At 40.3% G+C, this 16,330-nt stretch overlaps 1 protein-coding gene across 9 annotated transcripts in view; it reads left to right on the top strand.

Annotated features, from left to right (window-relative positions):
- The window catches only part of TENM4 (teneurin transmembrane protein 4), a 601,633-nt gene that overhangs the window by 507,391 nt on the left and 77,912 nt on the right, over nucleotides 1–16,330 (top strand). For all 9 annotated transcript variants that reach the window (XM_026843650.1, XM_026843624.1, XM_026843595.1 and 6 more), the window contains one exon: nucleotides 10,037–10,156. In XM_026843650.1, coding sequence (XP_026699451.1) covers nucleotides 10,037–10,156 — 120 coding nt within the window. The remainder of the gene's footprint in view (nucleotides 1–10,036; nucleotides 10,157–16,330) is intronic.

Genomic DNA, 16,330 nt, shown 5'->3' with positions numbered 1-16,330 from the left:
GCACCGGTAGATGCTAAGATAGACAGGTATGCTATAAATGTGCGTGTTTTCTATAAATAAATAAATGGATGTTTTTTATTGTCAGAGTTAAACTGCATCGATCCCAAGCCCCATCAAAACCAGAATTGTGAGTATTGATCATGGCCGAAGAACAACTAAGAGAATAGGGGAGGATCAAAATGGCTTTCAAAGCATTTTGGTCATCCATCTGCCTCAGTTCGGAGTAATTTTGAAGAATATTACAATGATATCTCAGTATCCTTGAAGGAAGATGTTCAAAACACCTTCTCTTTTCCTTTCACACATTTCTTCCCACACCTGAGCTCTGGGTTCACCACAGCAGATCTTCCTGAGGTTTCTTCACAGGGAAACCAAAGTGTTCTGTCTGTTGTGTACTCTTCCCTCAAGAAAAGTGTGATTTTCATACAGTGAAGTAAGAAACACTTCTTTTCCAGCCAAAGACAAAGTTTGAAGTCAAAAAAAAGCCGAAACTCTTCAGGTGTGGCTTCCTGCAGATGATTTCTCCCGAGAGGGCTGGGCCAGCCCGTGGCTCTGGCCCAGCTCCAGCAGGATCTGTCTCTGTTGGGCTGGCACCAAAACGTGGGGGGTGGGATGCACCCACGGAACGTCGGGCACCCCAGGGGCGACGCAGGAGCTTGGGGAGCACAGCAGCCTCGCGCGTTAGGACAGCTTTGAAAGATAAATGCTGCATCTGTTTGAGACTATGTCGTAGATATTAGACATCACCTGAGAGCAAGCCCACATGGCACAGCATGGTACCCTCATTCATGGGAAGGGCGTCGGATGTTTCCGTGTCTTAAACCAAGCTAACACAGCACCTCCTCAAACCCTTTCCTCCCAGCATTACTGTCTTCCAAAGACATCATCCTGCTGTTGTTGCTTTCTGCTTACATGAACTACTTTTTAGCTACAAATCATAGATTTTTTTAAATATAGGAGAGTAACAAGGACTTTTCAATGACGTAGTAATCATTCCTTTTAAGCACAAGAAAGCATACTTTTAAAACTTACCTTTTTGGTGTATGGAGCGTTTTGGTTTTTTTTTTTTTTCAATGTTTGCCTTTTTCTTTTGACTTTAAATTATATAGTATGGCATTACTTCAGCTTAAAGAGATTTTGAATTGAGCATGGCATTGTTTTCATATAATAAACTAATGCAATATATACAGCTACTTACTTCCACTTTGTGGAATTTGTATCCACAGCACTCTGTGAAAGCCAAATTCCCATCCATTTTTATGTTTCCTTCCATAACATAGATAATATAATCATAATGTAATTGTATTCCCCTTTCACAAGTAGAAGGAAGTCCTGCGTACAATCATTAGAGAAACTGGGGTGCAGTTTTTAACCAATATTAAAAAAAAAAAAAAAAAAAAAAGATATTTATTACCAGGCACAAACTCTTGAGTAGGATCTTCTTAGCGTGATTTGGGCGTGATTCCAGGATCAGGCAAGTCTTCTGATATAAATGCTGCACCACCCTGTACCTGGGATTAAAAGGTCTCAGGTGATACCTGTGTACCCAGGAGCTCTTGGAGTGTGCAGAAAGCAAAACTCAAGCCTTCAAACTCGCAAGCAGAAAACCAAAACTCCTAATGAGTTAAATACCTCCTGGATTACACAGGTACTGATGTACATTTGGGTTTAGGAGTCTAAACTGTGGTGTAGATGCTGATGCATTCTCTTGGATCTGGCATGCAGATATTTGATTATTATTCAATATTCAAGGTACGTTCCTCTGAAAAAAAAGAGCAGCCCACATTCCCATTGTTTTACATTGCATGTTGATGGACATGTCTGACATGATAGCTATGAGCTGATATAATATCACCAGAAACTGCATATCCTGTTCAGTGGAGAGATTTGATTATTTCATTACTGCGTAAGGCTTCTTCAAATTAAATACCAGCTCACTGTTGTAATGATTCTCATGTGGGTCACTGGCATGTTCATTCTGCGAAAAGCTGGAGCTTTCTGCCCCAAGCTCATTGCTGCCTCACCTCTGCAGAGGTTTGCTGACCCTGGACCAGACGGGAGAACTTCAGCATCCCTCAGCCAGCTCTGCAAAATCTCCCTCTCATTTTAAATTTCAGGGGAGGCTCGTGTGAGCTGATCCTGTTGGCTTTGCACTGATGCGGCAAAGTTCCGCCTTGCAAGATCAGCTTTGGGGCAGTCGCCTCTAGCTGTTGGATGCTAACAGCTGAGTCCAAGTATGACTTTCAATCATTTCAATATATCAGGAAGAGTATGTCCTTTGAGTGTGACATTTACTTGCTAAATTGGTTAAAACCTCCTACATAACAAAGCAGTTTTAAAATCCCAATCATAAAATCTTATACATTTTATTGAACCATTTTTTTCCCTAATTCCTTTGGCTCATTACAAAGCTATCAGACAGCTTATATGTAGTTAAAGAACTTTCCCTATGATCATCAAAAAGAGAGCTCATTTTATAATTAACCTCGAAATAATGTATTTTTCCTGCCGTTCTGCTCAATTTTGCTTTCATGGTGTCTCAAATTCAATGGAAGGAATTGCTTTTATTTTGGGTCTTCTGCACAGCTGAATATGTGGCCACAGCTTACAAAATAAATACCAGATGTAAAATACTATAAAAATACAGAACTGGTAAGTTCTGCAGGCATTCTTTGTGAAGACTTGGCACGAATATTTTATTCATCTCTGAAAGTTATTGCACTATAAAGTCCTTACCTCTCATAGAAATAATGGTTATAGGATCACTGCTGAAAAATTATGAAATGAGCGTAAGTCAGTATTAAGTGGAAAAAATTATCTTGCACCTCACAAGCTACTGAACGCTTGACTTAGATTTTACAGACCTAAAAAAACAGGAGTGGGATTCTGTCTCTTTGAGATCTCCTGCAAAACAAGAGTGTTTCTTTGGTTGTACTGGAGTAAAGGAGAGAATCATCAACTTTTAAAGCATTAGTTAGTCAACCACATTGTGAACAAAAGGATTCTTCGTTGAAACTTTGCCGTAAAGCACAGCCCGACTTTATTATGCATTTCATTTCCTATAAAACTGTTCTAAAATACTTTCACTTAAATAGTATGTTTGGAGCCAGTTTTATAATTTCAGAGACCAACATCAGTGTCTTCTCCTCTTTATTTCCTATTTGCTGAGCAGCCTTCCTGTATCCCTTATCCTCCCATTTTCCCATTATAGCACAACTGAGAAATCCGGGGATGCAAAAACAGTGAGTCAATGAGGCATAGAGACCCAAGATGTTTTGGATGGCAGAAGTGGCATCTCTTTCCAACAGTGGCCAGATTGCTTGGCAGATCAGAGAAGAAGATTGTGCTTTCATAAAGAGAAAAAGGACACACATTGAGTAGGTGAATAAGGTTCAAATCTTGGGGGTAGTTTTCAAAGCAATGGGTTCCTGAATCTTTCAGGAATGGAGCCAACAGGGAATTGTTTTGAGACCAATGATCATTCGATCGTGGATTTTCTGGAAGTGGTAGGTGGTCCTCAAAAGATAATACACTTTGTGACTAAACTGTCATGAAATAAAAATACCTTCTTTTCCTTTTGGAGGAGCTACAGCTAGCAGTCGCTAATATTGCTAAAAAAGATTATGCCAAAGGAGGTTTTTGAGAACTATCAGTTTGCAAGCCTTCGCGGAGCAGAACGGAGTCAGATGCATGCAGTGGGGAACTTGAGAAGCTGGGCAATGGCTGGTCGCAAAGCCAAGCTCTCTTCTGGATATTAAAAATATCAGATAAAGAAGGCCCACTGTTTCGATACTGTCAGGTTAGACCAGATCTAAAGAGGCAACAAGAATAAAATCTGCATCTAGAGGTGTTATTGTAAATCTCGATTAACAAGTGCTTTCCTCTTGGACTTCAAATATCACCTTCATTAGCCACGTTCATAAAGAAACCAAGCATTATGTCGCTTTTTCCCGTGTCCTTCTTCAGACAGTTGAAGTAATGGGTTTTCATTGAAGCATTTCATTTGGTTGGCTTTACTGTATGTTTCGTAGAACATCTAAAAGACTGTAGAAGGCTTCTTGCAAATGGTCAACAGCTGAGGACCATACCCTAATAAGGGATCATCAGCATCTCTTGACTCTTCAGTGATGGGGCCTTATAAATAGCTTCACTAAATACATTAAACAAACATAACGGATGCTGTTTCTCATTGCAAACAACTTGGAATTGACTTTCTTTTATTGAGTCTGGGCAGAGTTCTTACAAACTTTATTCTTCATCACCCACACTTTTTATTCTGGGTTTCCCACTCCATCAGCTGCTCAGAAAACTGAGTGGCAGGATCTGTTGCAAACCAAGTCTGTCAGTGCCACTTTAGCAAGTCGCTGTTTGGGAGTTGGTCGGATGTCAGTGCATTTAGTCCTTTGTCAGATTGACACCAGCATTCTGGTGCTCCCCTTACTGCAACCGCCTAGGCCGAGCCTAATTAACAATTTGTATCCCAGCTGCCCGACATGTGACAAACCCGCTTAGAAACTCACTTGTGCTATCTGTGGTAGTGGTGGTGGTGGGGTTTTCTGGATGTCTAGTCTTTAATTTTCATTTTTTCATATAAGTGTGCCTTTCTTGTTTAAAAAGGAACCCTTCAGCAGGATCTTTTCTATCCTGTTTCCTAACCTTAATACCTTAATTCAGGTGGCAGCTAAGATCAGTAGGTAGGTTTCAAGTTTAAGCTTTTCCTACAGCTGAACTGAACTGAAGAAACCAGACAGAGATTGACTCAGTTCAAGAAAAGACTATCACACGTTTTTTTTCTGCACAGTTAAGAGGCAAGTGGGCAGGGCTTTTTTTACAGACAGCTTTTGAAGGAAATGCTGCCAACAAGAAATGAACTTGAAAGTCTGTGTGTTCTGCTGTTTCCTCTTCTTCTTTCGTCCTTCATCTGCCAGCTCAGGCATTTTCTTTCTGTCCATGTGTTTGAGCATGATGCCCTTAGCTTTAACCTGGCATTCTCCCAATTTTTCTATCTATCCTAGACTAGACTGCCCTGAGGTTGTTTAACATGAGACAGGTGCACTCAACCCAAAATGGACGAGGTACATTTTGCTTCATCCCGTGTCATTATCAAGCAGAACTGTCACGGTGGCTAAAGCCATGAGATTGTGTTTGTAACAAATGACTGTATTTATAGGCATTCATCAGCAAGGTACGCTCAGAAGCATATCACAGATGATGTGCCGTGAGAATGTAAAAATCCCTATGCAAGAGATTAGCAGATTACTACAATTATCCTCCTAATGTCTCTGTAAGGAGGGGATGTGCCTCGATTGTTATTTTGCAGGTTGAATACAAAGACACATACAGACCAGCTGACACCACCCGTGTCACACAGAAAGTCTGTAGCAGAGGAAGAAATAGAACTGACATCTCCTAACTTCATTAATAACGCTCTTCCCACTGAGTAATAACTTTCTAGATTTTCACTCTATGGTGCTCTGTTGAAGTTTCATCCAGAGCAGAAGGATAAATCCCAGATATATAGATATATAGATATATAGATATATAGATATATAGATATATAGATATATAGATATATAGATATATAGATATATAGATATATAGATATATAGATATATAGATATATAGATATATAGATATATAGATATATAGATATATAGATATATAGATATATAGATATATAGATATATAGATATATAGATATATAGATATATAGATATATAGATATATAGATATATAGATATATAGATATATAGATATATAGATATATAGATATATAGATATATAGATATATAGATATATAGATATATAGATATATAGATATATAGATATATAGATATATAGATATATAGATATATAGATATATAGATATATAGATATATAGATATATAGATATATAGATATATAGATATATAGATATATAGATATATAGATATATAGATATATAGATATATAGATATATAGATATATAGATATATAGATATATAGATATATAGATATATAGATATATAGATATATAGATATATAGATATATAGATATATAGATATATAGATATATAGATATATAGATATATAGATATATAGATATATAGATATATATACACACCCCAATAAAATGTGGAAGTGGTAAGTTCATTCAAAGAGATGAAGAGATTTATAGTGGCAAATTAAAATATTATTAATAGTTTGGCTAAGGGTGGCTAAGCAATCATGATAACCATCTCCACACACCTGAAACCTTTAAAGGAGAAGGCACAATGAGTTACAGTGGAAGTATTTTGAGGAGCTGCAGAAATTCGTTGGGGTGAGATTTCCCATGGTGCCTATCTTCAGTCAAGGAAAGAATATTCATTTCTTACAGCAAAAGGGGATTTAGGACGCATTGAATTTTCTTTTCCTAATGAAAAATATTTAGCAGAGTGAGTATTTTTGTCTGTTTCCCAGTGCCAAGTACAGTGTCAGCAGAAAACATCTACAAATAAGAAGTATTAGAATGGGCAACGTCTAAGTTATGAGACACTGGATCAGAGTCAGTATTAAAGACAAATCTTTAATATGCTCTCATAATATGAAGTGGCTTTGGGGGAATTTACTTTCCTGGCTTCTTCTAAAACTGGTTTTGTCTGCTTGAATTTTGTAGAGAGCCTGTCAAACTTTCTTCCTATCTGAGCAATGGGAACGTAAAGGCATGAGCACACCCCTCCCTATTTTGTCACTGTGGCCCAGATCTTACCAGGAAGACTTAATTTAATTTTCTAAGGAATAAAGTATGAATTCAGAAAGTGATGATGTAAATTGTCTGATACACCATCTGGCATTCTAGATACTATTTCAACAATGACAGTCTTTTAGAGAAGCTTTTATGGACAAATTAAAAAAAAACCAACCAACCAACCAAACAAACAAACAAACAAACAAAAAAAACAAAAAAAAACAAAAAAAAAAAAAAAAAAGGACTGCTTTTCATGGTAAAACAATAATCCATACAGCCGCTTGTAAAAATAGTGGAGGAAACAAACCACAAAATTCAGAAAACAGAGGCAGTGGTGGCATTTGTAAATAATTCAAGGGGAAGATGAGGCTCCAGCTATGAGAAATTCAGTTTTGTTCCACTGCAGAAAACATTGAACTGGCAGGCCCAGACTGATGGAATAAATCTCTTCTATTAACATGAGAGATAATTTTATGTAAATATATTGGGAGACCTTCTAGCAGAGCTGAACGTCTTAGCAGTCCCGCTTAACTTGTTTGTGGTGTAATTGCATTTAGACCAAGGTCTTCTGAAGGAAATGGCTGACTAAATTAGCATTAACCAGGTTCCTGGGGGGCTCGGTGCGTTGTGGGTAGTCGATCTTGCCTCCAGAAAGGACATGTTGACACTAGAAAAAGCCAGCTGCTTCCAACACACTGTGTTAACTGTTTTTCCCAAGTGGGGCAAATTTTGTCACCCAGGGAAGGAGAAGATTTGAGACTCTAATCGGGCAGAGTCTGGGCTTTGGTTTTCTTCCAGTTTCCATCCCTCCTGCTTTTAACTGAATTCAGATTTGTGCATGTTGCTCTAGATTCTATTTATCACTGTGGTTTGGGGAAAGATGTCCCCTTTGTGGGAACATCTTTCCTTATGGCATGTAAATAAAGCTATTGTTATAGTCCTCGGGAGAATGGTGGATGCAGCTGGGCTTGCTGACAAGCTGCTTCTCTGAGAAGAGATGCCAGCATCGTCCGAGTTAGTCAGCATGTAGATGTGCTAGCAGAGTGCTAGCAGAGTTGGAGTGCTGTGAAGCATCGTCTAGAATGGGAACTGAGTCTCTTCCTGGGAGGTGGGAGTTCAAATGCATTTGTTACAGCTGCCAAGGCAAGAGGAAGCTCCTTATTTGTCCATGTTGTGCCGGTGCTTGTTGTTGTAGAAATAGTTGTCAGTGATATGTAATGGACCAGCTGCTTGCTGGTATAAGCACATCCCTCCATTAACATGAGCTGAGGATCTAGGCCAATGTGCTTGCAATATTACTTAGAAGTTTGCAACTGCTTGGACATGTGTTTTGTGTAGGACAGCAGGAGAGACATCTGCAACATGTTGTATTTTTTCCTTTGCTTGCTTTTAACTCTTGGGAGGAAAAAAAACCAACAGGTGGAAGTGTTCTTTTTGGGTTCACAAAAAAATGTATGATCTTGTCTCTCAAGTATTTTAAGATATCTGTAGTCCCAGTGTTGGCTTGAATATGCTGCCAGTAATTCAGAATACCAAGTCCCTCATGCTCAGGTCTTAGTCTTCAAGCAACAGTCTGTAGCAATTCCTTGCCTTTCACAAAATGTGCAGCCATTTGATGAGAAGCGGAGAGAAGACAGTTTCAAACTCTTCCTCAGGTCTCTCTGAAAGATGAAAAAAAAAAAGATGGAGTGGAGTGGAGGGGATCATGGAAAAATCTGGGAAGGTCTAGCTTCTGCTCTTAGCCCAGACGTGATCAGACACACTCAGTTTGTGCCAAAATTGCACTACAGTTGGTGGTGACCTGTGGACTTCAGCAATTCCGAGCGTTGACATTTCTCCGAGCATGTTCCATGGTATCGTGATCTAACTCTGCGTGTTAGAGAGTGATGTCCATAATACTGTACTGGAATATTATTTAAGATTTGTTGTATATGGGAAGCTGAGTTAGAGCCTTCAGTGTGAGAAGCAATGGAAGGAATATTAAAATGGAATGGAATATTAAAAATATTAGGTCCAAGCTGGGTCCAAGCCTTTTCCTACATAACTTTTAACAAGTCAGTGATGATATATCAGAGAAAACTCAGTGACAGGAAAATCATTTCCATGATCTCATTTTCCTGTGGCCTGTTCCAAAATTGTGTATGAATCTGGTCACATTTTAGATTGCTGACACATTCTGGTAACGCTCTGAGAATTTTTGTTGGAGCTCTTCATTTAGATCAGTAGGAGTTTTGTTTAAGACTCCCTGGCAAATGGTCTGTTGTCTGTGCTGTGGAATATACAAATAGCGCAGCCCTTCTTAAATAGGAATTATACTTTATCTCTTTGTGTTACAGAGTTTCAGATTTTTAGGTGGACGGTAAGAAGATAACTTGATCTTTCCCTGATGATCCATCTTTATAAAATCATTTTTACAAAACGTTGCGGGTATCATCCTTTGCCTCAGTGAACCAGCAAAGCGACATTTCTCAGTTGAACTGGGTAGATAGCAAGTGCAGCTGAGATGATTTACTCTAACTGAGATCTGGTCCTGCACCTGTAGAAACATTGGCTTTCAATCTCTGCTCTCCAGCAGGACAGCAGTTAGGAAAATCACTCACTGGGTCACGTTAGCACACTGACACCACAATTTGCTGTTGCTGCTCAGAAAAATAGTTACCTTCAGCCAAAAATTGGGTTCAGACACTCTCACAGACATGTGATGCTTTGTCTTTATAGGAAGCTCCGAAGGTAGCAATGTAGTAATGACTTAGAGGTCTGGAAACAGACTTTGGAATAAGAACTTAGAAAATCTGTCTTTGGCTTTACTGCAGATTTTCTGACTGACCTTGGACAACCGAAAATCGCTCTGTGCTTTATTTCCTCTCTCTGTAAAATACCTATCTTGCAGTATTAATCAATGTTTGTAAAGATCCTTGAAATCCTTAGATAAAAGAGCACATTACAGAACATAGAGTAATTGGAATAGATATAGCCTATAAAATAGTGCAATCTACCAAACTTGTAAAGAAAAAGACGGGAAGAAAAAGCCCGGCCTATTAGCATGCTCAGTCCCCCAAGCAGTTTGTAAGGAACGTATCTAAACCTAGGAAATTATCTGTTGTCGAAGAAATGAGCCATTCAAGCCTTGATCGGGGTTCGTCTGTGGTTTTTGTGCCTTGAATATGTTCATGCAGTGCTTGGGTAGGTTTCTGTCCTCTTTGATTTGAAAATGTGCTTCAAGGGCCTGGGCTTTCTAATCCATAGGAATTCCCAGCCACGGAAGGAAAAACCTAAATTTGTCAAAAGCCTTACTATTTCTTATCATCTTTCTTCTTCTTCTTGCAGACATGCGTGTGTGATTCGAGGCCAGGTGATGACAGCAGATGGAACCCCTCTAGTTGGAGTGAACATCAGCTTTGTCAACAATCCTCTCTTTGGATACACAATCAGCAGACAAGATGGCAGGTAGGATGTCTTTATAGGATTTGCAGTGTTCAAGCAGCAGTTACAGCATTATTACCATAAATACTAAAGAGAAACTCCTTCCAAGAGCACATTTGTTGCTGACGCATTTTGAAGATGTTGCTGCATTGTTCTTAGTTGTTATGGGGCAGCATCTGGCTGGTGACCGGTCACCAGTGCTGTCCCTCGGGGTTCAATTCTAGGGCCAGTCCTGTTCAATGTATTTATCAATGATCTGGATGCAGGAGTTGAATGCACCATAGCAAGTCTGCTGATGGTACCAAACTGGGAGGTGCTGTTGACTCTCTTGAGGGATAAGAGGCCTTGCAGAGGGATCTAGATAGATTGGAGCACTGGGCAGTGATTACTGGGATAAAATTTAACAAGTCAAAATTCTGTATTCTGCACCTGGGATGGAGTAACACTGGGCATAGGTATAAATTGGGAGAGGGGTGGCTGGAGAGCAGCCCTGCAGAAGGGGTCTGGGGGTGCTGGATGGCAGCAGGGTCAGTATGAGCCCGCAAGGGTGCCCTGGCAGCCAAGAGGGCAAACTGCACCCTGGGGTGCATCAAACACAGGTAACCAGCCGGCCCAAAGCGGTGATTATCCTACTGTATTCAGCACTGGTGCAGCCTCCCCTGGAGTGCTCTGTGCAGTTCTGGGCCCCACAGTTTCACAAGGATGTGAATGGCCTTGACTGCATCCAGAGGAGGACAGTAAAGCTGACAGGGCTGGAAGGCGTGTCCTGTGAGGAGCGGCCAAGGGCTTTGGGCTTGTCTAGTTTGGAGAAAAAAGGAGGCTGAGGGGTGACCTCATTGCTCCCTGCAGCTCACTGAGGAGGGGAAGGGTAGAGGGAGGTTCTGAGCTCTTCTCCCTGGTATCCAGAGGGTGGGATGTGTGGGAATGGTTCAAAGCCATGCCAGGGAAGGTTTAAACTGGACATTAGGCAGCATTTCTTTACTGAGAGGTACTCAAACCCTGGACCAGGCTTCCTAGGGAGGTGGTCGATGTCCCAAGCCTGTCAGTGTTTAAGAGGCATTTGGACACTGCCCTTAATAATATGCTTGCACTTGGTCAGGCCTGAAGTGGTCAGGCAATTGGACTAGAAGATCGTTGTAGGTCCCTTTCAACTGAAACTATTCTATTCTTATTATTTATTAACTCCGAGATATCACCTAGAATTTTTAGCCAACAATTGGGCAATGCAGTGTCCATGCATGTAAAGAAAAGATGCCTCCTGCTCCCAACAGCTCTACTCTGTCTAATTCACATTGAAATGACCAGGAAGAAGTCATTAAGATTAAGGTTGTGTTAGAGGCAAGTGTTTAAAATCTGAGCAATCACACTGAACCAAAACAAAAGCATTGCAAATTGGGAAAGTCTTTCATCTTATCTTTTGTCTGTCAGTGCTAATTGGCTGCCTTTCTTTTCAGAACAAAAATGAAACATAAGGGGTTCCAGCTGCACATGCTCTATGTATTGACTCCTAACCACTAGCACTTGGGAGAGGATTTATAGATTTTAGCACCTCTCCAATCCACGACTTTCATTAAAGGTTTAACTTGGCTGGAGAAGCTGATAGAATTAGAAGGAAAGAGAGGAACATGTGCTAGCAACATGTGCCTAATGCTGCCTTATTGATGCTCAGGGGAGTTTGCACCTACTGTAACACTGCTGGTGACTAGGAGGCTTTCCGAGTGATGCTCCACCTCTTGGGTGACATGGCAATAAAATCCGGGTTAGTAAAGAGGCATCCCGGGAAAACTACTGTCTTCTTTGGGAAAAAAATGCCTCTGGAGTTGGTGCCTTTGTATTGCCCATAGCTTAGGCATAACTGCAAAAAGGAGAAGGTCCTGAACATTTATGAACGTTTATGCTCTGAGTATCTCTGCCAACCTTACTGAACCTACTCTGCATGAAAGTGAGATCCAAACTGCTGTCTCAAGATCAGATTGCTGTGTATAGACCAGCACAAAATCTGTGTCTATTAGAGCAGATAAATATGCCTGCAAAATTCCTGGGCAATATTGCCTTCTGTAATCTTTTTTCTTATCCGTTTCCATGTCCTATATACAATACCAAGCTACTATGTGTAATCTTTCATTTAGATGACAAGTACTCTGAGGAAGGGACCGTCTCTTTGCTTTGTGCTGTACCTAACACTGAGGGGCTTTATCTTAAACTGCACCTCTAGGCAGCAAAACCATAAGCTGAACAGGGTCAGAGCACAGAGGTGAGCACTGCTATCCGAGCTCCAGACTTCTCTAATACTTGAGTAACTATTTCTTTCCCATTTCTGGGTGTTGAAAGGCAAATCCCACCCTGCTATAAACCTACTTCCACTGGCAGTTCAAGCCAGGGATGTTCCTTTCACACGTCCTTCCCCACCTCCAGCTGAGCAGGGGACCCAGAGCAGAAAGCAATGCAGCTGGAGCATCAGTATGCTCCACCAGTCTTCAGTGGACTGCTGGTTCCTCGGGGCTGGCTGCCAGCCTCCAGAAGTTAAATTAGTTTCAAGGAGCTCAGGGCTGCAGTTTGCTGACTCAGCCCCCAACAGATACTCGGCTCCAAATGGTAAAAATGACAGAGATCAGCTGTCTCAGAGCAGGGAATCTGTGACCACGTGGAATTCATCCTGAAGCTGGGATTTCTGTTGGCAGCTGCTGGTGATCGGTCTAACCCCAGACTGGCGTGGTGTCAGCTCTTCTGATTTCACTTTCTTCACCTTCCTCTCAGTCTGTTTCTACAGACACCTTGTGCACATCTGGTGCACAACCAACATTCAACGATTTGTTCAGTGGCAGTACTGAGTCTCTGGGATCATAAAAATACCTTCCAAAATTGGCTGAGGCACACATGAAGGTATTTTCTCAAATGGACGGGCACAGCAGTGCATCTGTGGACTCTGGAGGTAATAAATGGGCAAGTGAAAGCCCTTCTCTTAAAGGACACCAAAATCCAGTGACTTCCTCAGTGGTGAGGTCTTCTAAAAATTACCTTGAAGTATTTAAGAGCATTCAGACTAAACTTGTCAGGGCAGAAAATGATGTCAGCCATCCCTTATTTCTAATCCTAGTCTCGTTACTGATTTAGTGGGTAGCATTAGATACATCTCTTAACCTTCCTCGGCCAGCCAACCAGCCTGTGAAAGGGAGATAACATTTCCTTGCCTTCCTCACAGACTGCTATAGCATTTATTAAATACTATTTGTAAAGCACTTCCAAAATCATGTAAAGAATTACTGCTATTACAGTTTCTATTATCTGTTTTGATGGTTTTCAGTAATTTTCTGAACAGAGCATGACGTGACTGCTCATCAGCTTGTTCGCACTGCAGTTTTTGTGGGATTGAGTCACTTTAAGAAGTTGATGCTCTTAAGCAAGAAGTAGTTTTTCTGAACTACAGGAGCAGACTGCATCCATTCCCTGTCAATAGCAGTGCACAGTCATATGGGGTCATCTGGACCATCTTCAGTGTCATTCTGCTTCGGAGAAAAATGGGAGCACGCATGCAAGCAGTTACCTTGTTCCAGGGGTTATGAGATAACTGCATAAAGCTCACTGGCTTTATTATTTGGCATATTCACCACAGGAATATCTATTCTTGAAAACGTGCACTGAGTTGCCTTAAATTGATTTAGCAAATCAGTTTACTGATAGCAGGGCAATAACTGTGGTTTTAAAGTAAGGGAGTTTAAAGACAGAATGGCATCAATTTAGCTAGATTGGTTCCTAAGTGGATTTTGTTGCTTCAGGTTTGGGGTTTTGGGTTGGGGTTTGGTTTTTTGGTGGTTTTTGTTTGTTTGTGGGGTTTTTTTTGACATGACCAAGTTTCGAAATGAGGTTCATAAGTAAAATTTCAGTTTTAGAATTATGGTGAACTGAATTTTTCACCCCTGTAAGTGGGTTGACTGTATTCCAGGCCTCTGCAAGTAGGTTTCCCACCTATTACAGTACTCAGATGAAGCCTCTAATAAGTGAAAACCTGGTCCTATTTAAGTCACATTACTTAGTCTGAGCAAAACTTTGATAACTTCAAGGCTTGCATGTGTTTTTAGCCTAATTACTGGGACACAGATTATTTTTTTTCAGATAACAAGGCATGGAGATGAAATAACAACTCTCAAACCACCGTTGTATGCATTTCTCTGTAAAGCAAAGTTAGTAGATGGATCAAAGTATCAATACTGGATTATAAACCACATTTTAAAATCAAGCTTTAAATTTGATTAAACTAGTAGTTTATGAAGGCTGCAAGTCTTCAATATCCCATGGTTTTAGGCACAGTGTTAATAAAACAGCACTATTTTTTTCAGGATTGTGTACATGCCATCACATTCAGCAACTTTGGCATGGCTATCTCAGAAGGACTAAATACATGGACTTCAGAGCAAAGAGATGAGAAAGGGTTACCCTTTTCTGTGTTTTTTTTTTAAAAAAAAAAAAAAAAAAAAAAAAAAAAAAAAAAAGCAATACGACTGTACAACAAGTATGATTTTTTTTAGCGTGATAAAAAAGACATCAGAGATCAGCAGAAAAAACAGAAATAAAATTACCTTGTTCCTTCAATCCCAAGATGGTTTTGCTCTCGTTAAATTTAATTTTACTAAGGGAAGCTGGGAAGAAGGTGTTTTCATTTTGGGTTTTTTCTGTTTGGTTTTAGCTTTTGTTCAGTTCATCAAGGTAACTTCAAAGCAGCGCCCTGTGACTCTGGGAAAACCAGCTCATGAGCGATGGCTCCTGCTAAAAAATACTGCCTGTCTTTGTTTTCACAGCTGCTAGAGCCTGACATGGAGGTGGTGCTTTCCCTTCTGCATCCTGTTTTGGGGATGCAGGAGAGACGAGGGTGTTTCCCCCCAGCAGGTTACCATCCTTGACCCAGGCTTAATGAAGCCAAGGAGTGAAACGGAGGTGCTTCCAAATAAAAATTCTTCCCACTTGCCTAAAAACTTGTTGAGCATCATTTGTACTGTTTGTTTCTTTCGTCCCGTTGCCCCTTTCAGTGCCCGGATTCATGCAGAGCAAGCTTCTCCCTCCTAGCTGAAGGGCTTGCCAAATGCTAATTGACTGTTAAAAATGTTCTCATCAAAGGACAAATGCTGTGCAGCTTTGCTGGCAGGGGCCAGCAAGTTACTCGTCAGGCTGTTGCAAGCCAGGCTCCATAGGTCTGGGAAGCTGATGGCCCCACTTGAGTGGTAGAATAAACATGTCTTTAGCTTTTTTAAATGCTTTCCACTCCCTCCCATGGATTCAATTTAAGATTCTTTCCTGAATAACTTTCTTTTCATAATTATATTTACTAAATGGCACCTCAGTCTTAGCGGCTATTAAAAAAAAAAAAAAAAAGTTTCTCCTGAATGATTGCTTGCCAAAGTTTTTTTTAGAAGTGGTTCATACCCGTTGTTGCTCCTCTGGGATTTTTGTAGCCAATCTGGAAGCCTCATAATTAATTTAAAAATTAATTTAAAATACTTTTTTCATCTTCTTTCTTACCTTGTAATTACAAAGTGCATCAAGTCTGTCTTTGGGCTATCAGAGAGCTTTCAGATCTTAGTTCTCATGTACAGAGAAGGACTTAAGCACGTGGCTCTTAAACACATGAGCAGCTCTGCTGAAGCCAGTGAAGCCTATTCAGATGCTTAAGTCTGTGTGAGACTGTCCTACACCAGCGCCAAGCATGGAAAGTGAGAAAACTTTCCTTGCCTGAAACACACATTTGGCATTACAGCTGAATAGATACTGAGAAAAAAAAAAAAAAAGTTTCTCCTGAATGATTGCTTGCCAAAGTTTTTTTTAGAAGTGGTTCATACCCGTTGTTGCTCCTCTGGGATTTTTGTAGCCAATCTGGAAGCCTCATAATTAATTTAAAAATTAATTTAAAATACTTTTTTCATCTTCTTTCTTACCTTGTAATTACAAAGTGCATCAAGTCTGTCTTTGGGCTATCAGAGAGCTTTCAGATCTTAGTTCTCATGTACAGAGAAGGACTTAAGCACGTGGCTCTTAAACACATGAGCAGCTCTGCTGAAGCCAGTGAAGCCTATTCAGATGCTTAAGTCTGTGTGAGACTGTCCTACACCAGCGCCAAGCATGGAAAGTGAGAAAACTTTCCTTGCCTGAAACATACATTTGGCATTACAGCTGAATAGATACTGAGAAAAAAAAAAAAAAAAAAAA

Source organism: Athene cunicularia (genome assembly GCF_003259725.1).
Source record: "Athene cunicularia isolate RWA chromosome 1 unlocalized genomic scaffold, athCun1 chr1_part1, whole genome shotgun sequence".
Taxonomy (NCBI): Eukaryota; Metazoa; Chordata; class Aves; order Strigiformes; family Strigidae; genus Athene; species Athene cunicularia.
The sequence above is the reverse complement of the archived record's forward strand: the minus strand, read 5'-3'. Positions and strand labels throughout refer to the sequence as shown.